Genomic DNA, 27,892 nt, shown 5'->3' on the forward strand with positions numbered 1-27,892 from the left:
TAGCAGCTAAACTGCAACATATTTTCCTTTAGTGGAGGAGTGCATACGAGCTGGTGGAGACCAAAAACACAAGTTCATAGCATTCATCAGACACAAACATGACTCCACATGAATGCTGATGTGTCTGATCGTTGCGTAAAAAGGAAAGCTGTTGTTATTACAGCTCGTTCCCACGGCTTTATCACAGGTTCACCAAAACATGCCTTTGATTCTTTCATTCTTTTAACGGACCATCTTCTCCACACGCTCTCCCACAGAAAAGCACCAAGACAGCGATGGAGCTGGGCAGGACGTTCGCCACTCTCTTCTCTGACATTTCCTTCAGGCAGAAGCTGCTGGAGACCAAGACGCAGGAGGAGTTCAAGGAGGCGCTGGTGTTCCAGAGGCACCAGCTGACAGCAACCAACCAGCAGCCCATCGCTCTGGGGAAGGAGGAGGCCGAGCCCCGCAGTCACAAGCCCCTCAAGGTGGGCAGCAGCGCGTGTGTGTGTGTGTGTGTGTGTGTGAGCAGCATATCGAGCGATTAGGCACATTTCCACCCATTCTGAAGCAGCGTGTATTCATCCATTGGATGTACGAGTCCGTCCCATTGCCCTGAGGCGAGGCTTGTGATTGGTTAGCACTCGCTAATGCTCCTCTGAATGTCAGATGTGAAGTAGTTTACGTGTGCTTCTTCCTCCCACACCTCGTTTCTTTACAGCGCTCCTCCTGACGCGTGCATTAACACACACACACACACACACTCTCAGCTGAAGCCATTGATGCCTCCCACAGGACGCTTCAGGAGTTTGTGACTCAGGTTAGAAGGTGTTTTTGTTATCGGGACAGAGCTTAATTAAGTCCCGCCCACACTGGAAGGGAAAACAAATCATCGTTCTCCGTTGACTTTGTATTAAGTGAAGGTGCCTCCTAGTCAGTTCCGCCTGCTAGCAAACAACAGCCAGCAGAAGAGCAAAGTGAGGCATCAGCAGGAAGAATGGTAGAACTGTGGGTTCCACTACGGCTCATGTTACGTGTGCAGCAAGCATTTTGTGCAAATGTCAGTCTTGGGCTATTTCTGTAAGTTAGGCTAAAGTATTTCGACAGTATGACTTGAGTTCTAGCTTTTGCACTTGTTTTCAAGTGCATTCGCTAACTACAGCAGCTTGCTAGCAGCTTGCTAACAGCTAACTTGTCCCATCGGCTGCAGCCCTGGTACACAAAGCGTCCTTTGACGTGCGGAAATCTAATATTTTTAGCAAGCTGCAGGCATTTTGTTTTGCATTTCAGCCCCTTGGTTGTATATTGTGGCGCCTATAGTTTTGTCCTCTGGTGGGCGTGTTTTAGAGAGTATGACTCGATAGACCACGCTCACTGCCACTCCTCCGTGGCATGAATGCAAGCACACACCGTCACACGGTTCTGAAGAGTGAACCCAAAGCTGAAGTGTCTTAAACTTCAGGGGGCGACTCATTGTAAACATGAGTTTATGTCTCAATCTCTAGTTTCAAGTCTTCTTCAACACAGCATGATGTTCATTTAGTACATTATGGTCCATTTAGAGTCACACAGACCATGAAGCAGGGGATGCTTTAGGGGCGGGGCTACACAGTGATTGACAGGTCTCTACCAGAGACGTACACGGCGTCTCTACGTCACTCCTCCGAAGTCCAATTGTAGTCACTTCCGTTCATTGGTTGACGGTTGTAATCCAAGATGGCGACGGCCAAAACGCCGAACCCAAGTCTTCATACCGGGAGTCCGCAGACCAACGGGTGACATCACGACGACTACGTCCACGTCACAGCCAAACGCTTGACCTCCGTACCAAATGTCAGCCTCCTAGGGCGACAGCTGTGGCCGCCAAAGTGTGAGGACATTGTTGTGGACCGACAGAGTGAGCCCCCCCCCCCCACACACACCTCCTCTCCTCCTTGCTCGGCTGCCTCGACTCCTCCATCTTTTCTCTCCCCCTAATCAATCAGCATCAACTCCTGCCAGGCCTCCTCAGTGGGCAAATGACCTTACATCTCTCACAGTCCTGTCAGAGCTCCCCACCCCTCAGCTACACGTGCACACACACACACACACACACACACACACACACAGAGGGGCTCTGCTCAATGCCAGACCAACATCTCCTCCTAATGTTGCCGGTGACAGGCCAGAGCTCCCAGACATTTCCCCTCTTGTGTTTTTTATTTATTTATTTTGTAGAGTGGAGGATTTTGTCCGGTGTTCATCCCAGGGCTTGAACGGCTCAGTGCCACTCAGTGAAAGAGGGATACATGGAGGCAGACAGATGGATGGAGGGGGGGGGGGGGGGGGGTACGGGATGGTAGATGGGGAGAGTGAGCAGGTGAAATCAGGAGGAAACAGAAAAAGAAGTGAAGAACAGAGACCACCGTCTCCACATCCAGACCACCCGCAAGGACACACCATGAAGTTTCTCCCTCCCGTCGCCGCTCTCCATCCACCGCTCAGAACGGCAAACAGGTGGACAGTAATTCCTCTCTGACACTTTTGTTTATCGAACCCGAGCCAAAAGCTGGTGATCAAGCCCCCCCCCCCCCTCCCTCCACACGCACACACACACACACACACGCACACACACACGCACACACACACACACACGCACACACACACGCACACACACACACACACAGCCAGCATCCATAAAAAGAAGAAGAAAAGACACCCGGTGTTACAGCACCGAGGGCTGCCGGTGGTGTACGTGTCAATGTGCAGCAGCTGTAACTGTCCTTGCCTGTAGATGGCGCTGGTCACTGGCACGTTGTCCACACTTGTCTCACGTTGTCCACACTTGTCTCACGTTGTCCACACATGTCTCACGTTGTTCACACTTGTCTCACGTTGTCCACACTTGTCTCACGTTGTCCACACTTGTCTCACGTTGTCCACACTTGTCTCACATTGTCCACACTTGTCTCACATTGTCCACACTTGTCTCACGTTGTCTACACTTGTCTCACGTTGTCCACACTTGTCTCACGTTGTCCACACTTGTCTCACGTTGTCTACACTTGTCTCACGTTGTCCACACTTGTCTCACGTTGTCCACACTTGTCTCACGTTGTCCACACTTGTCTCACGTTGTCTACACATGTCTCACGTTGTCCACACTTGTCTCACGTTGTCTACACTTGTCTCACGTTGTCCACACTTGTCTCATGTTGTCCACACTTGTCTCACGTTGTCCACACTTGTCTCACGTTGTCCACACTTGTCTCACGTTGTCTACACATGTCTCACGTTGTCCACACTTGTCTCACGTTGTCCACACTTGTCTCACGTTGTCCACACTTGTCTCACGTTGTCCACACTTGTCTCACGTTGTCTACACTTGTCTCACGTTGTCTACACATGTCTCACGTTGTCTACACTTGTCTCACGTTGTCCACACTTGTCTCACGTTGTCCACACTTGTCTCATGTTGTCCACACTTGTCTCACGTTGTCCACACTTGTCTCACGTTGTCCACACTTGTCTCATGTTGTCCACACTTGTCTCACGTTGTCCACACTTGTCTCACGTTGTCTACACTTGTCTCACGTTGTCCACACTTGTCTCACGTTGTCCACACTTGTCTCACGTTGTCTACACTTGTCTCACGTTGTCTACACATGTCTCACGTTGTCTACACATGTCTCACGTTGTCTACACTTGTCTCACGTTGTCCACACTTGTCTCATGTTGTCCACACTTGTCTCACGTTGTCCACACTTGTCTCACGTTGTCCACACTTGTCTCACGTTGTCTACACATGTCTCACGTTGTCCACACTTGTCTCACGTTGTCTACACTTGTCTCACGTTGTCCACACTTGTCTCATGTTGTCCACACTTGTCTCACGTTGTCCACACTTGTCTCACGTTGTCCACACTTGTCTCACGTTGTCTACACATGTCTCACGTTGTCCACACTTGTCTCACGTTGTCCACACTTGTCTCACGTTGTCCACACTTGTCTCACGTTGTCCACACTTGTCTCACGTTGTCTACACTTGTCTCACGTTGTCTACACATGTCTCACGTTGTCTACACTTGTCTCACGTTGTCCACACTTGTCTCACGTTGTCCACACTTGTCTCATGTTGTCCACACTTGTCTCACGTTGTCCACACTTGTCTCACGTTGTCCACACTTGTCTCATGTTGTCCACACTTGTCTCACGTTGTCCACACTTGTCTCACGTTGTCTACACTTGTCTCACGTTGTCCACACTTGTCTCACGTTGTCCACACTTGTCTCACGTTGTCTACACTTGTCTCACGTTGTCTACACATGTCTCACGTTGTCCGCACTTGTCTCACGTTGTCCACACTTGTCTCACGTTGTCCGCACTTGTCTCACGTTGTCCACACTTGTCTCACGTTGTCTACACTTGTCTCACGTTGTCCACACTTGTCTCACGTTGTCCACACTTGTCTCACGTTGTCCACACTTGTCTCACGTTGTCTACACTTGTCTCACGTTGTCTACACATGTCTCACGTTGTCCACACTTGTCTCACGTTGTCCACACTTGTCTCACGTTGTCCACACTTGTCTCACGTTGTCCACACTTGTCTCACGTTGTCTACACTTGTCTCACGTTGTCCACACTTGTCTCACGTTGTCCACACTTGTCTCATGTTGTCCACACTTGTCTCACGTTGTCCACACTTGTCTCACGTTGTCCACACTTGTCTCACGTTGTCGACACTTGTCTCATGTTGTCCACACTTGTCTCACGTTGTCCACACTTGTCTCACGTTGTCGACACTTGTCTCACGTTGTCGACACTTGTCTCACGTTGTCCACACTTGTCTCACGTTGTCCACACTTGTCTCACGTTGTCGACACTTGTCTCACGTTGTCCACACTTGTCTCACGTTGTCCACACATGTCTCACGTTGTCCACACTTGTCTCACGTTGTCCACACTTGTCTCACGTTGTCTACACTTGTCTCACGTTGTCCACACTTGTCTCATGTTGTCCACACTTGTCTCACGTTGTCCACACTTGTCTCACGTTGTCCACACTTGTCTCACGTTGTCTACACATGTCTCACGTTGTCCACACTTGTCTCACGTTGTCCACACTTGTCTCATGTTGTCCACACTTGTCTCACGTTGTCCACACTTGTCTCAAGTTGTCTACACTTGTCTCACGTTGTCTACACATGTCTCACGTTGTCTACACTTGTCTCACGTTGTCCACACTTGTCTCACGTTGTCCACACTTGTCTCATGTTGTCCACACTTGTCTCACGTTGTCCACACTTGTCTCACGTTGTCCACACTTGTCTCATGTTGTCCACACTTGTCTCACGTTGTCCACACTTGTCTCACGTTGTCTACACTTGTCTCACGTTGTCCACACTTGTCTCATGTTGTCCACACTTGTCTCACGTTGTCTACACTTGTCTCACGTTGTCTACACATGTTTCACGTTGTCCACACTTGTCTCACGTTGTCCACACTTGTCTCATGTTGTCCACACTTGTCTCACGTTGTCCACACTTGTCTCACGTTGTCTACACTTGTCTCACGTTGTCCACACTTGTCTCACGTTGTCCACACTTGTCTCACGTTGTCCACACTTGTCTCACGTTGTCTACACTTGTCTCACGTTGTCTACACATGTCTCACGTTGTCCACACTTGTCTCACGTTGTCCACACTTGTCTCACGTTGTCCACACTTGTCTCACGTTGTCCACACTTGTCTCACGTTGTCTACACTTGTCTCACGTTGTCTACACATGTCTCACGTTGTCCACACTTGTCTCACGTTGTCCACACTTGTCTCACGTTGTCCACACTTGTCTCACGTTGTCTACACTTGTCTCACGTTGTCCACACTTGTCTCACGTTGTCCACACTTGTCTCACGTTGTCTACACTTGTCTCACGTTGTCCACACTTGTCTCACGTTGTCCACACTTGTCTCACGTTGTCCACACTTGTCTCACGTTGTCGACACTTGTCTCACGTTGTCCACACTTGTCTCACGTTGTCCACACATGTCTCACGTTGTCCACACTTGTCTCACGTTGTCCACACTTGTCTCACGTTGTCCCTTCCGTCCACAGTGTCAAGACTTCTTGAGAGCCGGCCGGGGGATCTACGAGGACTTCTGCCGCCGACTGCCGTTCTACCCCTCTGACTTCACAGACGGTAGGCTGAGCACCGGATTGTTGTGGAAGTGAATCATGTCCCTCATCGCGCCGCCCCGGGGGCCTCTGGCGGCTCCTCGTTTGTCTGTCACCCTTTGCCTCGGACACATCTGCGCTCCATCTGCATCGCATCGAGGGTTTGTCTCCCACGGAAATGTCTCACTGCTCCCGTATGTCCCCCCCGCACGTTCCAATGTTGTTGTTATTTCCCAAGTCATCAGACGAGGACATCGTCCCGTACGTTCCCCTCGCAATCTGGGCAGACCGGCGGCTTTACTGACTCATCGAGTCGTTTTCTTGATCAGCAAACGTGTGAGAACGTTTCTGTCGTCAGACAGACGCAGACATGCTGCTGGACCTTTAGAAGGTGGTGTTTTCCGAGGGCGATAGATGAGTACGTGTGGATGTTGTTGAGCATTGCCAGAGACGCTTGTTTATTTAGTTTTAAATGGATTTTAACTGCTTGATTAAATCACATCAATTTACTCAGTTGGCCTCGAAAGGACTCAGTGAAGTACTTGTGAGGGGAACGGGGTTTTCTCTCTTTCAGCTCTTTCTCGTTTCATGATATCCGACCGCAGTCATCGGGCTGAAGCACAGTCTAGATACTTCTGTGTGAGTGTGTGAGTGTCATCAGATCATCACCAACATCAGTGTGATCACATTCGAGCCCAGTTTAAGTGTTTTATTCAGAAAATGAGTTCTCCGTCATTTGCATGAAAGCGTTAACTGCTCTTCCAAAACGATGGTCGGCATGAAACCGAAACAAAGGACCCGTATCTTTATTTAAACAGGAGTCATGTTGAACAGTTCTACTGTACTCACTGGACGTTCCATATCGCGGAGGCACCGAATGACGAACTCTGTGAATGTTTCTTGTCATTTTGAAATGAAAGTGTTGAGCCTCCTCCTCCATGGTGAGGTGAATATGACTCACGTGTTTGTGTTTGTCTCCCTCAGGCATCATTGGCAGTAATAAAACCCTGCTGAAGTACATGACCACAGCCATCTTCCTCTACATCGCCATCCTCCTCCCCGCCATCGCTTTCGGCTCCCTCAACGACGAGAGCACGCGTGGAGAGATCGGTACGAGCACCTGCGACGTTTATTCTCTCCACAGACTGAAGCTGAAAGAGGCAACAAAGCTTCAGATTTGGTTGATGAATGCTCCGTGTTGTGGAGCTTTAAATTGGGTTTAAAATAAGTGTTTATTGACATCTACGGAAGCCCTGAGAGGCAAGTTAGAGAAAAATAATCTCAATTGTTTCTCTCCTGAAAACAAATGAGAATAAAGTTCCTTATTTATCTATTATTATCTGTGAGACAAGCGGGGGGAACGTTTTGTCAAGATGAGTTACTTAGTTACTTCTTTCCATCAGTTTAAACTGGAGAGAAACAGTTTCAGCTTTGAGACATTTTTTGTTGACCTCAGCTTCTGTTCAGCTTCACAGAAGAACCTTAACGCCCGTCAGTTAGTCCACGTCGGTACTTCCTCCTGAGTGTCCTCCGTGTGTGTCCTCTCTGTCCAGATGTCCGGAAGACCATCATCGGCCAAAGCATCGGCGGGGTCATCTACTCGCTGTTCGCCGGCTCTCCGCTAGTCATCCCTCTGACCACGGCTCCCCTCGCCATCTTCATCAGCGGTAGGATCAGCTCACACCAAACACACTTCTCTCTTCACAGTTTCTGCCGGCGGCCGATTTGAAAAGGAGGCTGGGGGGGGGGGGGGACGAAGAAGACGACATCAAACATCAGGAGAAGGAGGCACCGTCCTCTCTGCTCCTCTTTTACTGGAAAACAGCCCCGCTGGAGAAATGAAGTTCAGCTTTTCTCACACAAACAGTCTGTTGACTGTTGACTGTTCCTGGAGCAGTCGAGCAAAAAGCAGATATTTCTCCGAAGCTTGTGTTTCTCATTGATGTTACATAACGGTTGCTTTCAGGGGCCTACAGGTCAGGAAACTGGTTCTTTCTACGGTTTCTACCCAACAGCAGCGTTTTCTTGCTTTGCATTTTAAAGATCTCGGCGGCTGGAAGCTGCGGAGTCGGTCAGCGGTGAGGAGGAGCAGCGACCCCGCGATGTAGTTTTAATACCAAAGCTGTGTGCTGGGGTTTGCGGTGCTCTTTGAAGCAGATGGGTTAGAACTGTGCTCAGCACATTCTCATGGGGATCATCGTCGTACATTTCCAGCAGCCTGAGCAGAACAATGGCTTGTTTGTAAAGTTGTAACTCATCTGCGCACAAATCTGCTCGAGATTACAACTGACTTGTTATGTTTTTAACAAATCCATTGCAATTCCTTTTGTCCTTCTTCATGTTTGGTTGAAATTCTCCTTTTCTTTGTGCGTGAGGAAAGTGAATCTCTGGCGGATCTTCAGTCATAGCAGCAGCAGAAATATTCCTTCTTTGTTGTTTATTTCTTTATTTGTATGCGTCTGTATTTACAGAGTGAAGGCGATCGACACTGTTTCTCATTAACCCAGTTTGTTTGTTCGTATTGATTAAAGCAGCGTCGATCAGTCAGTCTTTGTTCGTATCAGTCAGTCTTTGTTCGTCACATACAGTTTCTCACTGATTGAATTTTGAAGTCACTTGAAGAAATAAGTTTCTTTATTCCTGTTTTGCACAGACTACGGGAGTTACTGTTCGATGTGAAGGGGCGACATGCTGACCGTTGGCTCGTCTGTGTTTAAGTGTGTGAATCCACTAACGGTCGGTGAGGTCGTAGGAGCTCGTGTGACGCGTGCTGTGATCTGTGTTCATGTGCAGTGATACGAGGAATCTGCGACGACTACAACCTGGACTTCCCAGCCTTCTACGCCTGCATCGGGTTGTGGAACTGCCTCTTCCTCATCCTGGGAGGCATCTTCAATCTCAGCCTGCTCATGAAGCTCTTCAAAAGGTATTTCTCAGACACTTACAATTAGACTTTTATGTCATAAAAATCAAATGTAAGGAAGCAACTCTCTCTTTTACTTTGGTTCTGTTGGTCGCTTCCTTCTCTGTCAAACAGAAGATGATTTAAATTGGTCGGTTGCGTTCTGCGTGACGTCTCAGAGCTTTAGATCTTTACTTCCGCTTCTTGCTGTAGAATCTTTTTCAGATTTTAAAACATTTCATGAAAACACACGCATGCAAACTGTACTGTGACACGTTGCTTTTTAGATTTAAATTGTAGTTTAATATGATTCACTTCTGTGTGTTCGGTAGCTTCAGTACCGTGTTCTGACCCCGGTACATCTGCCTGCAGGTCTATTTATAGTCTGTGATTAAAGTGTAATGTTTTTAATTATTTGGCCAAAAATACATTTATTTTCTAAGCATATTTGTGTGGATGGAATTATAATTATTCTTTTCCATGAAGAGTAGTTTTTATGTTTGTTTCAGTTCATATCAGCATCTTTGAAACACTTTATTTTGATATGCACTGTTCTACAGCAAGCTTGATTATCACCGCGTGTGTCCTGTGGTCTTCCAGGTCGACAGAGGAGGTCATCGCGCTCTTCATTTCCATCGCCTTCGTGGTGGACGCCATGAAAGGAACAGTCAAACGTAAGTTGTTGTTCCCGCATCGCTGTGTGTCACAGTCTCACGTTACAACACGCCGTCCTCTGCTCCGACCGATCGGATCATCGCTGCTGTCAGATCCACCGCACGCGTCTGATTCTTAAACAGCCGACTACGTGAAGACAGGAAAACTTCAAAATCTCCAAAATAATCGACACACACATTTTAAAGAGTGATTGAAGGTGCAGCTCACTGATCAGCACGGCCGTCCTCCACTGAAGAATCCTGTGTTGACTGGTCGTCAGAAGATCTGTAAACTGAGCAGTGAGTCGATTTAATTACAGCTTTGTTCGCACTATTCTGCAGATGACCACCGTCAATCAGAGGAATCTTTTCAAATATGTTCTTATTGAAGAACAAGCCATATTCTGGAATGTTATTGTATTGCCAGATAGTTAGTTTTCCTGGAAAAAGACCATAAAAGACCACAAAGAAACTGTCAGACAGCAAAGACCCAGCATGTGATGAATGACCTCGTCTCATAAGAGCAGTACGAGCTGCTGTTACTCCAGTGGGTCAGCAGACCGAGTGCTAAGAGAGACACGATGTACTCAATCAATCACAAAGATTTCAATCCCCCGCCTGCAGCCATATTACCCCCCCCCCATCTTAGTATGTCATAAATATTTTACACAATTTAATTTCCAAAACGAGGTGACGACGGCAGAATGTAACTCATTTAGAATGCGATGTCGTCCTGTTTCCGCAGATTGCCGGTGCAGTCGTTCAATTTTCAGAAAGCATTTGTAAAATACGCTCCGAGCTCACATGTCGTTACCATAACATTAACCTCCGCCGTGTTGTTGACACTTTTCATCCCAAATATTTCTGCGTAGCGTGAATGGATGGAGACGCCCGCGAGTGCATCCGGGCTCCTTCACAGCTTTGCTTCCCGGTTTGATGAACAGGCCGGCGGAGGCAGCGGCGTGCACGTTGAGCCTCACGCTCTCCGGTGAAAGTGATGACGGGAACTCATTTCTGCTTGTGTGGCACTCTGAGAGACGAGCTCGTGTCGTTCTTCTTATTTCAATCGTTGTTAAAGCAAAGCGCTACTCTGCAGGGTTTAATATCTCAACCCTCAGCACGACGCGCGCTGAAGGAGCAGAATCACTGCAGATGTCTGTCACATTGTTACTGGAAATAATAAGTCTCAACTTACAAATACCATAAATCAAGTGTATTACAAAAAATTATTATATATATATATATATATATATATATATATATATATATATATATATATACAAGATATGCCGCTGATTCAGGTTTATATACACAATCTTTCAGTTTGTATGAGCAAGTTTGGAAAATTGCTACATTTGTCTTTCTAATAATCACAACACATTCATAATTAATCATGTTTGTCATCTGACCAACCAGTGTTTTGGTGACAGTGCTGGTGTTTCGTAGCTTTTGTAGGCGTGAACAGACTCATTCTCTAGATTACTGATCAGCGTATATGAACATGTCAGGACGAGGTTCATGAGTCCGTCAGCTCTTTCATGTGGAATTCTTTCTGTTTTTCTGTTGTTTTAAACTTGCTGTTCTGTTTTCTGTGTTTTTATTTGGTGTTTGTGTGAAGCTTCCACGCTGTAATCTGGGACTCTTTTGTAAATGAGGTTCAAAATCTCAAAGACGCTTTCTGGTCAAATAGGATTGAATGAAGGAAGAGAAGAGAAGAGAAGTGTCTAGCGTTCATCCTCTGGCCCCATGAATGTCTGTGCAACATTTCATGACAATCGTTCTGATCAACTTGTGGGACCATCCAACCCGCTCGTTTGTAGTCTTTGCTTCATCTTCAGATGTGTTCTCAGCTTAACTCAACCCTGTGGATGTGACTTCAGTCTTTCACAGGTACTACCACGCCCCAACGCTGGCCAACGGCACCGTCGACGCCGTCCCTCAGGGCGGAGACCTGCTCGGGGGAAACGGGAGCGAGACGGCGGCCGGGTTCGCCCTCAACGCCCTCCCTGATTCTGTCATCCATTGCAGCCGAGAGAGGCCCGTCCTCTGCCTCCTGCTGATGCTCGGGACGCTGTGGATGGGCTACACCCTCTACCAGTTCAAAAGGAGGTACGTGCAGCACTGCGGCACTCTGGAGATCAATCACTGGAGGAGTTTTAAATCTTGTTTGGACGAACGCCAGCGAGTTGGGGCCTCGACTCCAAAGACCGTCTGGAACTTTTCCAGACGGTCTCTCACAAAGCTCCCGTTCCTGTCGAAGCTTCTGTCCCAGCCTGTGATTTAATAAGCATTAATATTCTACTTCTGATTGGCCAGTAACCAAATCAACCTCAAAGCTGGATTCTATTGTGTAAGCAGCAGGCGGACCGAGGTACTTCAGCAGTGTCAGGATTGCAGCCATTGTCCTCGTCTTGTCCACAGTAATTGTATTCCTCTATTATTTGTCTCTTTCTCTCCCTCTCTCTCTCCTCCCTCTCTTCCTCCCTCTCTTCCTCCCTCTCTTCCTCCCTCTCTTCCTCCCCCTCTTCCTCCCTCTCTTCCTCCCTATCTTCCTCCCTCTCTTCCTCCCTCTCTTCCTCCCCCTCTTCCTCCCTCTCTTCCTCCCTCTCTTCCTCCCTCTCTCTTCCTCCCTCTTTTTCTCCCTCTCTTCCTCCCTCTCTTCCTCCCCCTCTTCCTCCCTCTCTTCCTCCCTATCTTCCTCTCTCTCTCTTCCTCCCTCTCTTCCTCCCTCTCTTCCTCCCTATCTTCCTCTCCCTCTCTTCCTCCCTCTCTTCCTCCCTCTCTCTTCCTCCCCCTCTTCCTCCCTCTCTTCCTCCCCCTCTTCCTCCCTCTCTTCCTCCCCCTCTTTCTCCCTCTCTTCCTCCCCCTCTTCCTCCCCCTCTTCCTCCCCCTCTTCCTCCCTCTCTTCCTCCCTCTCTTCCTCCCTCTCTCTTCCTCCCCCTCTTCCTCCCTCTCTTCCTCCCCCTCTTCCTCCCTCTCTTTCTCCCCCTCTTCCTCCCCCTCTTCCTCCCTCTCTTCCTCCCCCTCTTCCTCCCCCTCTTCCTCCCCCTCTTCCTCCCTCTCTTCCTCCCTCTCTTCCTCCCTCTCTCTTCCTCCCCCTCTTCCTCCCTCTCTTCCTCCCCCTCTTCCTCCCTCTCTTTCTCCCCCTCTTCCTCCCTCTCTTCCTCCCTATCTTCCTCTCCCTCTCTTCCTCCCTCTCTTCCTCCCTCTCTCTTCCTCCCCCTCTTCCTCCCTCTCTTCCTCCCTCTCTTCCTCCCTCTCTTCCTCCCCCTCTTCCTCCCTCTCTTCCTCCCTCTCTTCCTCCCTCTCTCTTCCTCCCTCTCTCTTCCTCCCTCTCTCTTCCTCCCTCTCTTCCTCCCTCTCTTCCTCCCTCTCTTCCTCCCTATCTTCCTCTCTCTCTCTTCCTCCCTCTCTTCCTCCCTCTCTTCCTCCCTATCTTCCTCTCCCTCTCTTCCTCCCTCTCTTCCTCCCTCTCTCTTCCTCCCCCTCTTCCTCCCTCTCTTCCTCCCCCTCTTCCTCCCTCTCTTCCTCCCCCTCTTTCTCCCTCTCTTCCTCCCCCTCTTCCTCCCCCTCTTCCTCCCCCTCTTCCTCCCTCTCTTCCTCCCTCTCTCTTCCTCCCCCTCTTCCTCCCCCTCTTCCTCCCCCTCTTCCTCCCTCTCTTCCTCCCTCTCTCTTCCTCCCCCTCTTCCTCCCTCTCTTCCTCCCCCTCTTCCTCCCTCTCTTCCTCCCTCTCTTCCTCCCTCTCTCTTCCTCCCTCTTTTTCTCCCTCTCTTCCTCCCTCTCTTCCTCCCCCTCTTCCTCCCCCTCTTCCTCCCTATCTTCCTCTCTCTCTCTTCCTCCCTCTCTTCCTCCCTCTCTTCCTCCCTATCTTCCTCTCCCTCTCTTCCTCCCTCTCTTCCTCCCTCTCTCTTCCTCCCCCTCTTCCTCCCTCTCTCTTCCTCCCCCTCTTCCTCCCTCTCTTCCTCCCCCTCTTCCTCCCTCTCTTCCTCCCTCTCTTCCTCTCCCTCTTTCTCCCCCTCTTCCTCCCTCTCTTCCTCCCTCTCTCTTTCTCCCTCTCTTCCTCCCCCTCTTCCTCCCTCTCTTCCTCCCTCTCTTCCTCCCCCTCTTCCTCCCCCTCTTCCTCCCTCTCTTCCTCCCCCTCTTCCTCCCTCTCTTCCTCCCTCTCTTCCTCCCCCTCTTCCTCTCTTTCAGTCCGTTCCTGCATGTCAAAGTGAGGGAGGTGCTGTCGGACTGCGCGCTGCCCATCTCAGTGCTCGTGTTCTCCTTCATCGGCTCCTACATCTTCAGTGACATTGAGCGTTAGTATCATTTGTTGCTTCTCCAGATAATAGACTTGTTCATGCAAAAGAAAACTTCTGTGTGTGTGTGTGTGTGTGTGTGTGTGTGTGTGTGTGTGTGTGTGTGTGTGTGTGTGTGTGTGTGTGTGTGTGTGTGTGTGTGTGTGTGTGTGTGTGTGTGTGTGTGTGTGTGTGTGTGTGTGTGTGTGTGCGTGCGTGCGTGCGTGCGTGCGTGCGTGCGTGCGTGCGTGCGTGCGTGCGTGCGTGCGTGCGTGCGTGCGTGCGTGCGTGCGTGCGTGCGTGCGTGCGTGCGTGCGTGCGTGCGTGCGTGCGTGCGTGCGTGCGTGCGTGCGTGCGTGCGTGCGTGCGTGCGTGCGTGCGTGCGTGCGTGCGTGCGTGCGTGCGTGCGTGCGTGCGTGCGTGCGTGCGTGCGTGCGTGCGTGCGTGCGTGCGTGCGTGCGTGCGTGCGTGCGTGCGTGTCGGTTACCAGGATTTTTTTATTTTTCTCGCCACAGCTGTAAATACACTTTTTGATTTTGAGGTTGTAAATTGTAAATTCTTTACTCTGAATGAAATGTCTCATTGTTCGGATTGTTGGGAGTGTAAAACCCTGAGTCATGAAGAAGAGAGATTTTTCTATATCAGTGACTATCTGATGTTATAATGAGCCTTTCCTTCACCTTGAATTCAATAGAGTTGCAAATGGGGCGGAATCATTGAGTGATACTATAGATTTGAATATTATTTGTTTATATTTGATAATAATCACCTAAAACGAATAATCACGTGTCTACGTTGGCTCACGTGAGCCCTCATATCTGCATCGGCAGCGGGTCCTCTTCACGGAGTCCGCCATGTTGCACCACCGTGTTTCTACAGTAGCCCAGAGTGGACAAACTAAAGTCTGGCTCTAGAAAGAGCCGCCGTGGTTCTTCGACACACTTGTGTAATGTCAGCATTGTGCGCCGCAGAGTTAAAACCACCTTCGCTGCCGTCTGACTCCCGTTGCTCCTCAACTTGTGTTATTATGGTGATGAAGTGGTGATGGAGGTGACTCACAGCGGTTGGTTGAAATCTGCAATCTCACCACTCGAGGCTACAAAGTCGAATTAACTCTTTTATATAAAGAAAATATACAGAACTTTATTATAGATAAGAATACCTCCTCCCTCACCATGATACCTGTACGCCACGTGCACGGGCATTCACGCTTTTTAATGGATGATGAAGTGATTTACAGTTGTGTTTCTGTAGTTTAAACTCGGACCAGCATGACTGAAGAAAAGCACAGCTGATTTCCCATCTTTGTGCGTATTAGCATTTATTTGACCTTGCATGAAGTGGGTTTATTGCCTGTGGTTTTGTGTCTTTAGGTATTGTTGCAACCTACTTTGGCTCTCTGCTTTTAAAAAAAGAAAGCACAGAACATTTCATTAAATATGAAGATAAGGGAAAGTGATTGTAGGAAAGCTGTCTGGTCCCAGTGCTCTGCTGTTGGGGTGTGTTCACACTCCCCAGACTGACTGTGTAGCTGCGGGGCTTCCACTCTTCGCTGCCTTTATTGTCTTTCTTTATGCTCCTTAATCAAGGCACAGGCCAGAACACATTGGATATTTTCATATCCTCCATTGATCAGCATCATTTGGAGTCTCCATTCATCGTTGCCAAGGCAGCAGCTGTTCTCCAGGGGGCGACTCAGCAACAGAGACGAGCGGCAAAACCCTCGAGTGAATTCAAATTTAAGCCCGGCCGATTCCATGTTCCTTTACCTCCGGAGACAATAAGTCATAAGATAATAGGCCCATTATTGTACTGTCATTACGTCCTAAATTTAACCAACTGCACTTAATTCAGCGGCGTTTGAGGGGCCAAATGAGATATGCAAGACATTTGAAAAGAATCCAGCTCCTCGTAGGAAACGATGTTTGGAGTGAAAACGTGAGTCATCACAACAGTCTGAGAGACGGGTGTGTTTGTGAAGATGGAGTCTGATGAGTTTGGGAAGTCCTGATAGCAGATTTCAGGCAAACATGAGATTCCTGTCACCTTTTAAAGTCCTCTGGAGAAATGGACGTTTGTAACTTTGCTCTCATGGAGATGTCATCAAGCAGGGCCTGAACTACAGTTATCCAACAATGTCAGAACGCTTTCATTGGAGGAAAGTCTCACTCATGGATTCAGCTCACAGTTGTAATTAGGACTGCAGACAGCAGATGCCATATAGAGAAGTGTGTTGAGTTTTAAAGCTATAAATCCGCTAAATAAATCCACTTTGTGTTTAGGACACTGTGATGGACGTACACGAGGCCATTCCCGTGCTCAATAGTGTCTCAGAGGTTCTTTTTTGGGGGGTTGATGCCATTTGTTACAGATTTGGTGCAAAATGTAACCATTGTTTTCCACTCAAGAATTGATAACAATGATCAAAAATTCCTGTAAAATATCACATTAACACACCAACACTTTTAGAAACACCAGAGAACAATCCATGCAGTGATTTGGTGTCCAAAACACTTTTATGCATATTTTGGTGATTGGATGGCGAGTACGTCTGTTCTGGAAACTTTCTTGACAATATACCGAGAGAAGCCAAACATCCTGTGAATGCCCAATGTCTCCTGTTTGTGGGTGTAAAGGTGTAAATGGTCTCACTGTGTTTCTGCCATCCTCACACGTGAATACAATCGGGCTCATTGGATCCACACGAGTCTCGGCCTTTCCATTCATACCCAATTTATGCAATTCCAAGACTGTTGAGGGACCCAAGTGTGCCGAAATATTCAAATAAGCCATTTCAGAATCGGCGGAAATAACACATTCATTCATTCTGCATTGGATTAGCATACAGTGGGCATGTTTGTAAAGGGGAGACCCACGGGTATAAAATAAGCTCTTTATATTCACATATCTTCAGAAAGAGGTCAAGGGACCCCTTTAAAAATGGCCACCGAGCCCAACTTTGTACCATTATTGAGCCCATCAGTGACGTGGTTGGTACCAATCGAGGCCTTCAGAAGATTCATTATCGTCACTCTCGCTTTAATACCGGCAATCTGGCAGCTCTCAGTCTGCAGACAGTGTTCCTGATTCATCAACTTATTGTTTCGTGCCTAAAATATTGGTTGTTCTGTCCGAAATATGTTGAACTTTTATTATCCATATAGAGAAAGGAAAACAGCAAACCTTCATGTTTTAGAAGCTGGAATGAATAAAATAATGACGAGATCATCAAACAGTTCATCTGTCCATTGAGTGATTTCATTACTCACCGACTATTTCAGCTCTGGTTGTAATCTTTTCTCTTCCTCTGTGAACAGTTCCGGTCTTCAAAGTTCACGACCGGCCCGTCTTCAGAGTGGCTCCGTTTGAGCGGCTGTCGGCCATGAACGTCGTCAGCGCCATGGGCCTCGGCTTCCTCCTGGCCCTCCTCATCTTCATCGACCAGAACATCGTCGTCTCGCTGACCAATGCGCCAGAGAACAGGTACAGTAGAGGCGGCGAGGCCTTCATGTACAGAAGGAGTTTAACAAAGAAAGCGTGACTTGAAACAATTAGAAAACTCTCCAAAGGGATAACATGAGTGATACTTATCAGGGATACTAACTCTTGTGCATTAGCGTTCTTAAACTATTTCCATGACCCCTCAAAGCCACCAAGGACCTTTGGGATCTGCTGCAGCCGGATCTTTGCCGGTCTGTTAGGGAGGGAAGATTAACTGAGCCAGAAACTTGACATCTGAGTCAAATATTCACAGTCAGGGAGCTCTGAAGAAGCCTCGGAGCCAAAACACCATGTTGAGCTTTGTACCCTGATCTTCTAAATTAGCATCGGAGAGACCACTTACAGAAGCAGCAGCCGTGGAGCAGCCGCCATCGACCAAACCTGCTGATGGGATCACAGCTCTTATCATCCACATGTGTTGGGGAGGAATTAATTGGATCTAAATGTCTGTTCCAAACGAGGACTGGAAAGCAAAACGACGGCGCGACGTCTTCAACACTGTTGTGTTGTTTTATACATTCTGAATATATATATCGATATTTATAACTGCACTTCACTACAGCTCCCATGGGGCGCTAACAATAGAACAGAAGGTAAAAGCACTTGTGTCTATTTCTGTTCCTGCGTTTCTCCTTTGATTCTTTTATCTTCAGCTTCCTTTTGTTTGTCTGGAAATAAGATTGAACCATTTAGACTTTCTGTTTTCCGTCATTATTTATTTATTTTAAATATCTGTCAGTACAATGCAAATAAACACAGATAAACAATCTTCTGATCGAATGAGTACTTGTGCATTTTGGCTTGATGACCACTTAGTCACTTGTCCAGAGTCAGTCAGCAGGACACGCTGATGATCAATATGATCAGTGTGTATTGATATTTCTTGATCAGTATTCTTATTGCTGTAGACAGGAGAGCTGGAGAGACGGGAAGATGCACAGCGGTCATCCCAAATGTTCCGTGGCCTCATAAAGGTCGTCCTTTATGTCGCGCTCGGCTCACGACGTCGTCCTCGATGACATGTCGACGTCTGCGTCGCATGTGTGAGAACATGTTTGCACGACACATGAACTGAACCATGAAGGAGAAGAATCAGTGAAACATACAGCGAGTTCATTCAGCGTGTGTTAAAGGACGCGCTGACCTCAGGAGAGCGATGCCCTTTGTGTGTGTGTGTGTGTGTGTGTGTGTGTGTGTGTCTGTGTGTGTGTGTGTGTGTGAGTGTGTCTGTCTGTGTGTGTGTGTGAGCGTGTTGTGCTGCAGTGTATTTGTTGTGGAGTGTAACGGCTGCGTTGCTCCTCAGGCTGCTGAAGGGGACGGCGTATCACTGGGACCTGATGCTCTCGGGGCTCATCAACATCCTGATGTCGGTGCTGGGGTTGCCCTGGATGCACGCCGCCTTCCCCCACTCCACCCTCCATGTGCGCCAGCTGGCTTTCGTGGAGCAGCGCGTGGAGGGGGGGCACCTCTATGAGACGTGAGTTCCCCGCCCTCTCGTCGCCGCTGCTAATCAGACGCTCATTTGAAGGTGGTCTTCCGAGCGTGTGGCGACTGGTCATTTTGTGTTGCAGGCCACTGTGTCCTGCTCTTCCCCTGGTTGCATGATTACGATGTAGCTGACCATCTTTCTCCGGGTGGACGAGGCGAAGGAGCTTTTAAGAGATGAGAGGATTAAGTTACGGCCATGCAGATATGTGCAAAGTTATAGTTGGCCACATATTCAGGATTTCTGACGGAGTCAAGTGTGATCAACAGGGCACGGGGCCAATCGTCGATAAGAGCAGGAGATCTAATTAGAGATATTGATTGTAGAAAAATGTGCAATTTAGGGTTCTTGGAAGTATGTCTGGGAATTTAAATTAGAAATTTCCTGATTGCCCACGAACATTTGCGAAAGTGGCCAATCTTGTGGTGACATTTCAAAAGTAAGTAATCTTATTTATAGAGCACGTTTCAAGAGCAAAGGGCTCCAATGTACAAAATAAAGATGAAGCAGGAGACAACATACCCATTTAAAGCAAGGGTTGGTTATGTTACGCTACATTTAAACAAGTCTCCAACTAAAAAAAACAACAGCCCAGTGTTGCCAACTCTTTTGCAATGAAATTAGCGAGCAGCTCTCGCTCCAAAAGTTGCTAAACCTTCCAAGAAAGTTGCCAAGTCGGCAAAAACAAGCCGGTCCCTTCAGGCCTCCCTCCAAAGCCACAACAACAGAATTATCATCAGTGTGCACAGGTCGGCTCAAGTTAAATGATTGGACGGTTTTATTACCGGGAATAAATAGGTGGAGCTGCGTTCTTGCGGAAATCCAGAACCATCTCCACTGTCTGTAGAGCGTTGAGCTCCAGGTTGTTCAACCCGCACCAGGTCACCCGATGGTCAGTCTCCCACCTGTAGGCGGACTCATCCCCACCAGAGATGAGTCCAATGAGGGTGGTGTCATCCGCAAACTTCAGGAGCTCGATGGACCGGTGACTGGAGGTGCAGCTGTTGGTGTACAGGGAGAAGCCTTGTTCTGATGGTCCGGGAGGCTGAGACGTGTTTTCCCAGCTTCACGTGCTGCTTCCTGTCAGACAGGAAGTCTGTCATCCACGTGCAGCTGGGAGAGCTTGTCCTGCAGCAGAGACGGGATGATGGTGTTGAAGGCAACAGAGAGAGAGTTCCACACTTCAGGAGACATGACCTCAAAAGCATAGTGGCCTTTAGTTTTAAGTCTGTACAAAGTAGTGTGTTGAGAGGCACAGAGACACATTCTCCTCTCTAAGAATGTTTCATTTGAATCATCTTCAGAGGCCTGAAGAGGTGTAGAAAGGTCAAGAACAAGGAACGAAGGCTTAGAGGAAGAATCGTTTCTATCGCTCGAATTATCCGGCCACCTCAGCGATTCATCTCCTGACCCCTGTGTGGGCCTCAAGCCCCAGGTTGGGAACCGCTTATTTAATGAAGTGCATTTCTTTTGCAGCTTCACGCTTCTCTGGACAGGATAAGTGGACAGATGGATGTTTCAATTGCACTCAATGCAATACATCCAAGACAAAAGCTCACACTGCATGTTGTCATCACAAACTAGCGATCGGTCAGCTGAGGACGCTCTGACGTCAGAACAAGTGAAGGACGTTTCAGCTTCAGTTCCAATGCATTTGTATTTACTGAGGGAACAAGAAACACGGTTGCTGACGTGTCCTAAATACAGAGTTGTTCGTTACCAAAATCTGCATTTTGTTCATCACAGTCCAAAATAAATTTCCCTCAAACTCTACGAAATTTCTCAAATGGAAAATGTGCGCGAACACTGATGAGAACATTGTGGACTCGAGCTGTCGTCTGTTGCGTTGTGTGAAACGATGGCGTGCTCTCCGCTCAGCCATTCACTTGCGTGCGTCTCCTCAGCATCGTCCAGGTGAAGGAGACCCGGCTGACGTCTCTGACTGCCAACATCTTCATCGGCGTGTCGGTGCTGCTGCTGCCGCTCCCGCTGCAGTGGATCCCCAAACCCGTCCTGTACGGCCTCTTCCTCTACATCGCCCTCACCTCCATCGACGGGAACCAGATGTGCGACCGCATGGCTCTCCTCCTCAAGGAGCAGGTGAGACGTGTGTGTGTGTGTGTGTGTGTGAGGTGTACGAGGGTGAGTGCATAAGTGTGTGTGTGTGAGGTATACGAGGGTGAGTGCATAAGTGTGTGTGTGTGTGTGTGTGTGTGAGGTATACGAGGGTGAGTGAAGTGTGTGTGTGTGTGTGTGTGTGTGAGGTGTACGAGGGTGAGTGAAGTGTGTGTGTGTGTGTGTGTGTGTGTCTGTCTGACCATATGTCGATTTCAGGCCTCTGCAGATCAAACGGTTGACTCGGTGCCCGCCGCTGGAGTCTAATAATATTCTCAAATATAATTTTTGTGTTAGTTTTAATCTGCTCTGAACACCAGGTGGGGTTTGGTGAATTAAGGCAGAGCAGCTCGTAAATTGTCTGTTTTTAATATATATTTTATTGCTGGGTATCAGCGGCATAAAGATGGTTTCCAAACACTGATCTTCTTCCACTGCTGAACCTTCTGAACACGGTCAGTCAGATTTTAATATAAAACCAACATTTTGCACAACACCTGTCCTTGAAGAGGAAATCTCTTTTCTTCTCCCGTGTGTCTGATTTAACCTTCCTCCTGGAACTCGTCTCCATAAACTCTAAACTCCACACACCGGCGCCTCCAAGTGGCCGTGAGAGGTAACTGTAAGAGAAATGTCCCCACCACTCGGACATGTATTCTGCTTGTCCTTGCTTCACCTGAGCTGCATCACCGCTACAATATCAAACATGAAACTCTTCATAAAATGTCCAAATGACAAGATCACAAAACAAGAAGCCTTGTCTGGACTCACGACTCCCCACATGAGGCCTGTGCGTCTGCCTCTGAAACCAAATGCACCCCCACATGTCATGAGTCTCCAGAATGCGTGCAGGTTGTAAGCAGCACTGTGGAAGAGTTGTTATCCACTCCTGTTGTTGCAAAGGTTCGTGCCTGACACCAGATCAGTCGGGGGAGATGAGTTTGTTTCTCTGGTGTATTTTTACATAAAAGCCTCACCGAGTGCAGGTTTTAAAATAACACCAGCAGCTTCTCTCCTGTGCCCACCTCGCATTCACGCAGGAGACCCCTGGTGCTATAATAGACTCTATAAGACAACATCCACTCAAAGATCGATGTTATTTATGATCTGAAACCCGCTGTGCACTTCTTAGAGCGTGGGCGTCCGCTTCCCTCAGTCGTGTCTTTAAGACCGAGGACAGTGAGGAAGAAGACCCTCGGGGTGTGTTTTTAATCTGTCCTGATCCTCTCGCCTCCTGCAGACGTCTTACCCGCCGACCCACTACATCCGCAAAGTGCCCCAGAGGAAGATCCACTACTTCACCTTCCTGCAGATGATGCAGCTGCTGGTACTCTGCACGTTCGGCATGTACCCTATACCGTACATGAAGATGATCTTCCCTCTGTGCATGATCATGCTAATCCCAATCAGGTACGCCCGCGGCCATTTTGTCCCAGAATGTGATTCTTCTCAAGTGCTTTAAACCAGGACGACGTGCGACTGTATGTTTCTGTTGTTTCAGCACCACTTGTCCCTTCAAACAGCAGCTTTTGGGGGAATAAAGTTGACAACTGTAGTTTTCTTAAATTCTTAATTCATTTGATTTTCATTCGATTTAATGTTTTTATTCAATAAGAAGGTTTAATGTGTTTCATCTGGAAACATCTGGCGGTTCAGTTGAGATACAAATGTTTAGTGCTGCGGGTCGTCTGCTCAGCCTCACCAAACTAAATGTGTGAGACCAGTGGGTGTAGTTCACTGCATCACGTATGATATGTGTGAACAGAATACGTTTCGTGAAACACGCTGTTTATTACCATGTCATTGTAAACGAGCCTGATTAACAGACTGAGGGGCGAATTCACAAAAAGACTTTTGCAGCCGCCAAACCTGCAGAAATAAGACGGAATGAGACGGTAAATCTCCACGCACGCACCCGCAAAGGTTGAAGTGCACCCATCACTGTGCTGCCAAGCAAATGGCTTCTCAGGGCTCCTGTGCTGTTTGCACCTGTTTAAATGGGGCAATATGCAGACATTCGGTGCACAATTGGCCCCTTTCTACGGAAATGAGCCTCATTTCTAATATAATCCAATTCACAACGGTCAGCGCTGATAGCCACACGCAGTTACAGACGTTCTGAGCGTGTTCGGAGAGTTGGTGGTACCTGAGGGGCATGAGTCCGGACGCCCAGGCTTCCAGTGATCATGGCAGCAGTGATTGTATTCAGGCGATGACATCGTCATGCATGAAGCGCTCAAACTCATCGCTGTCGGGATGCACCGACACGATGCACTGACAGTTGTGTCTGAGAAACATAAAGGAACAAAGCTCCCCAACGACCGACGAGAAGAACATAATCAGGTTATTACTGTAAACAGATGAACAAATCATTTCTTCACTCTGCGAAAAAGGGCAAATTGCACTCAGCTGCAACTTAATGAAGGCGTTCCCGCTGTGATCTTTCGTGAACGTGACCTGGAGGCGAGGCAGAGAGCGGTACAAGCGACGCTCCATCCATGTTGCTGTTCTTGGTGAATCCGCCCCTCAGATCGTCATCAGCTCTTCCAGCAGTGACGTGACGCAGATTGGCAGTTCAGAGCGACTCGTTCAATCGTTCCAACTTCACAGTGATCAGTGAAGAGACTCGTGTGAACAGCACTCACATCGTCTAACGTTTCTAACTGTAACATCACACCTGAAACGACACAACACCTGTACTTCAGAACACTCAACCTTTATTAAGAGCAACTACTTTCTCAAGCAATAAACACAACACTGATCACATAATTTACATTCTAACGTTGCTGCGGTTCATGTGTTAGCGCACAGTTGGCTATTTACATGAATTATCTGACTGTTAGCCAGCTAAATGCTCCACTATGTTACCCAGCTGGAGTACAGCAGCTGATCAAGGCAATGGGACCCAAGCAGGTGAGTTGTGGGATGTGAAAGCGACCAGCGTGAGGATGTGTTCTGAGCTCTGCAGCGCTGAGGGGAACCCGATCCCTTCATCCACACCAGCTTTCATGCAGACTTCATGTACAGTTGGGATCGGTGCACGTTGTGCTGCCTCTACAGTCGCATCAGAAAGATAAATGATTTTGAGTGCCAAGTATCAGTTTGCAGTTGATAAACAGTATAATCGGCGCGGATCTCTGCTGCCATTGTGCACTCGCGTTGATTGGATCTCTTGCACTCGTGAGAAGGAAGCGATGAATGGAACTGATGCGATCTGACATGCTGCTGGTGTTTTCTTTCTCCGTCTGACGACTGACATGGATTCTGTCTGCTCTGTGTTTAGGAACAACGTGCTTCCTCATATCATTGAGGCCAAATACTTGGACATAATGGACGCCCAACACATGTAGCGACAGATGGAGACGAGTTCTGGATCTACAAATAGACGTCTGGAATCGAAATAAAAAGGGGAAAAAAAGAAATGAGGATTTTAAAAAACAACAACGACATATTTTTCAATGCAAAACTGTACGGAAGCAAAAAGGAGATAAATACCGACTGTTTTGATTTTTGTATCTGATAAGAACATTCTTACAGGTGAAGCACTGGAAATGTGGGAAGTCGCGTGAGAAAGAAAGATGAGAGGACGGCATCTCCACCGTCCAGAGCTCCCTGTTCCCCCGGCAGCTAGTTCAGTGCCACATATACCTCCATCTCCTCCTCGCACACCTTTCCATCGTATGGTAACATTCACAATATCCGAACTGGAGTGTATCGATCTGTGTGTTCAGCTATGGATAAGTGCTTAAAGTACTCACTAATACTGCGTCAGTAATACAAATGCTGCCGGTTGTAGAGCACGTAGAAAGGTGTCATGGCACAATGTAAGTTTCAACAATATCGCTCTTTTTGTGACACTTTGCACTCACATTGTGTTTTTACGTCATTCGACATACTTATGCTGTGTTGATGAGTACCGAAGTACTTCTCTGCAGAAGAATTAACCGGTGAGAACGCTGCATTTAAGCCACTGCAAAGTAAATCTGTAGCTGTTCTGTAATTCTGTCATTGTGCCGTGTTCAAACCGCTCCTGCACCTTCAGCTGTGATTATGAAGGACACCTGCATACTTCGTTTCTAAGTCATTCCAACAACTCAGTGTTCATGAAGGCGGAAAAAGGTGTGTGTGTGTGTGTGTGTGTGTGTGTGTGTGTGTGTGTGTGTGTGTGTCACAGGCACATCACTAATCTGTCCTTCATCGAGCTTCCTGACAGCTCTTTCAAAAAACACATTTTGAAGGTAGAATTTAAGTACTCAGCCGAATACAATAAAACACATTCCACAAGTATTTATGTAATTATTTAGAACGACAGCACAGACCAAAATATATCGTCAAATCTTTATCAAAGTATGAATATATTAGAATATATTATGGAATTATACAAAAAGTATTTTAGATTGAATTAAAATAGAATATTTATTTATCATGATGACAGTTTTATCTTTGAAGTACTAAATGATGTTTCAAGTGTTTGCTCCTTCACATTCCACGGTTACTGATTCTTGTATTGCGAGTGTCTCGTCTCACATCTGGCTCTGCCGTGGAGTTTACACATCAAAGCTCCTTCCAGCTTCATGTCTAGTCCAACACACGTCTGGTGCATTGCTAGTCAAGACGGAAGTCAGGTAAACGTTAAACTAAAACAATAATAATAACTAAAAAAATATATCTGTGAGCTTTGGATTCAACAAAATGCATTTATTTTTTATTTTGGTGAACTCCTGTTCAGAGATGAGTTTTAGAATAATCTGGTCTTGTTTCCTATTTAGATGTTATGATTCGAGCAATGCTTGCAAACGTTGTCATGTAATAATCCCGACGTCTGGAAAGACGCTTGTTATCTAATACAAAAAGACAAAAAAAGTACATTTCTAAGCACTGGTTCGCTTATTAAAGCATGACTCGTCTGGGTTTTTGATACAATGTAATGCCGATGGACATGTGTCCTACACAACACACACAAAAAAAGTAGCAAGTCAAACAGTAACTTCTCAATAAACTGAATGCATTGCTCGATATTCAGCAATACTGTATAAAGATAGAAGTTCACTGAGGTCTGACTGCTCTGTGCTGATTGAATTATTGCACAAAAAAGAATAAGTTTGCCCGTCAACAAGGCATCCGCACTGCTGGATTTTATTACTTGCTTTCCCAATATCCAAATGGCAGCTCCCTCAAGCAGCTCTGTTCAACTCTGTCTTACAGATGTGAGAAAGATGTCCGATTTGAGCTGATGTCTCACGCCGAGATAGCGAGGCATGAAAGGAAAGCGCGACGGTATTTGCATAATCCTTGGATTAAGGCTTACTGGTTGAGAGAGGAGAGAGATTGTGAAGGTATGAAGTAATATGTACAGTTTGCAACGCGGAGTTCAGTTTTTATCAAGTGTCCGTTACAATCCACGGCACGGTGTTAGTTTCAAAGCGAGCGCAGAGATTTAACCATTCTTCTTCTTCTGTGACAGTATTGTTGTTCCTCGATATCTTCTCTGTCCTGATGGTCTTTGGAATAGCAGCAGACGTCTCTCAGAGGACTAACGTTGGATTCAGAGTGATGATGTGAAACCTTGACTCCCCTCTCATAACTGCATTTGTTTGAAAATGACGTACTGTGGTGTTTCTCTCATTCTTTTCTTTTCCTGATTTCATATAGCCTACTTTTTCTAATGAATGTAAGGTGTGGATTTTTATATAGCATAATAATTTAGGTGTCAAACAGAATCTGTAATTTTGTCAAAAAGATCAGCTATATTTGTAAGCTGTAATATGTAAAAATGAGAAAACAATGGTTATAAAACAGAATGTGTTGGTTTGCTATAGTATATATATATACTGTACACTGAAAAGAGAAACTATCTCAAGCTGTTTGCCAAATAAAAAGTAGTAGTGATGTAAGTGTGTGTGCGTGTGTTCATTGAGGTGTTTGTCGATGGGCGGATTATGATTGAACGGGCTTCTGGGTGCAGACTTGTGAAACCGCCTCTGCTACACGGGGGCAACACTCTGTGGTTGTTGAGCCGCTTTCTGTTGTTTGTTGTTGCTGAAATAGTTTTGGTCTTTTTGTAGTTTTTGTCTGCGGCCATTTTGTGTCCCTTTGTAGTTGTTTTATTGTTTTGCATCACATAAGTGTTTTAGTCTTTTTGTACTTTTTTGTCTGTGGTTGTTTTGTGTCTCTGTGGTTGTTTTGTGTCTCTTTTTGTTGTTTTTGTCTCTTTGTCGTTTGGTTTTGTGGCTGTTTTGTCTCTTTGTAGTCATTTTGTTTCTCTGTGTGGTTTTGTGTTTCTTTGCAGCCGTTTTGCATCTCTTTGCAGCTGTTTTGGTTTCTTTGCAGCTGTTTTGGTCCCTTTGCAGCTGTTTTGGTTTCTTTGCAGCTGTTTTGCATCTCTTTGCAGCTGTTTTGGTTTCTTTGCAGCTGTTTTGGTCTCTTTGCAGCTGTTTTGGTCTCGTTGCAGCTGTTTTGGTCCCTTTGCAGCTGTTTTGGTCCCTTTGCAGCTGTTTTGCTTCTCTTTGCAGCTGTTTTGGTTTATTTGCAGCTGTTTTGCATCTCTTTGCAGCTGTTTTGGTCCCTTTGCAGCTGTTTTGCATCTCTTTGCAGCTGTTTTTGGCTCTTTGCAGCTGTTTTGCATCTCTTTGCAGCTGTTGTGGTCTCTTTGCAGCTGTTTTGGTCTCTTTGCAGCTGTTTTGCATCTCTTTGCAGCTGTTTTGGTCCCTTTGCAGCTGTTTTGCATCTCTTTGCAGCTGTTTTTTGCTCAAAACCTCAAAACCTCAAAACCTACTGGTAACCAAACCTCAAAACCTACTGGTAACCTCAAAACCTACTGGTAACC

At 47.1% G+C, this 27,892-nt stretch overlaps 1 protein-coding gene across 1 annotated transcript in view; it reads left to right on the forward strand.

The window, feature by feature from the left end:
* Positions 1-26,855, forward strand: part of slc4a11 (solute carrier family 4 member 11) — a 69,941-nt gene extending 43,086 nt beyond the window's left edge. Inside the window, exons 8-20 of the mRNA XM_079286177.1 lie at positions 258-467; positions 6,073-6,157; positions 7,117-7,242; positions 7,686-7,799; positions 8,926-9,058; positions 9,635-9,708; positions 11,568-11,796; positions 13,879-13,985; positions 17,282-17,447; positions 18,769-18,942; positions 20,856-21,051; positions 22,307-22,476; positions 24,350-26,855. Of these exons, the coding sequence (XP_079142303.1) occupies positions 258-467; positions 6,073-6,157; positions 7,117-7,242; positions 7,686-7,799; positions 8,926-9,058; positions 9,635-9,708; positions 11,568-11,796; positions 13,879-13,985; positions 17,282-17,447; positions 18,769-18,942; positions 20,856-21,051; positions 22,307-22,476; positions 24,350-24,416 (1,851 nt within the window). The 3' untranslated portion in view covers positions 24,417-26,855. The remainder of the gene's footprint in view (positions 1-257; positions 468-6,072; positions 6,158-7,116; positions 7,243-7,685; positions 7,800-8,925; positions 9,059-9,634; positions 9,709-11,567; positions 11,797-13,878; positions 13,986-17,281; positions 17,448-18,768; positions 18,943-20,855; positions 21,052-22,306; positions 22,477-24,349) is intronic.
* Positions 26,856-27,892: the final 1,037 nt, after the last annotated feature.

This window comes from Melanostigma gelatinosum (assembly GCF_949748355.1).
Source record: "Melanostigma gelatinosum genome assembly, chromosome: 16".
Taxonomy (NCBI): Eukaryota; Metazoa; Chordata; class Actinopteri; order Perciformes; family Zoarcidae; genus Melanostigma; species Melanostigma gelatinosum.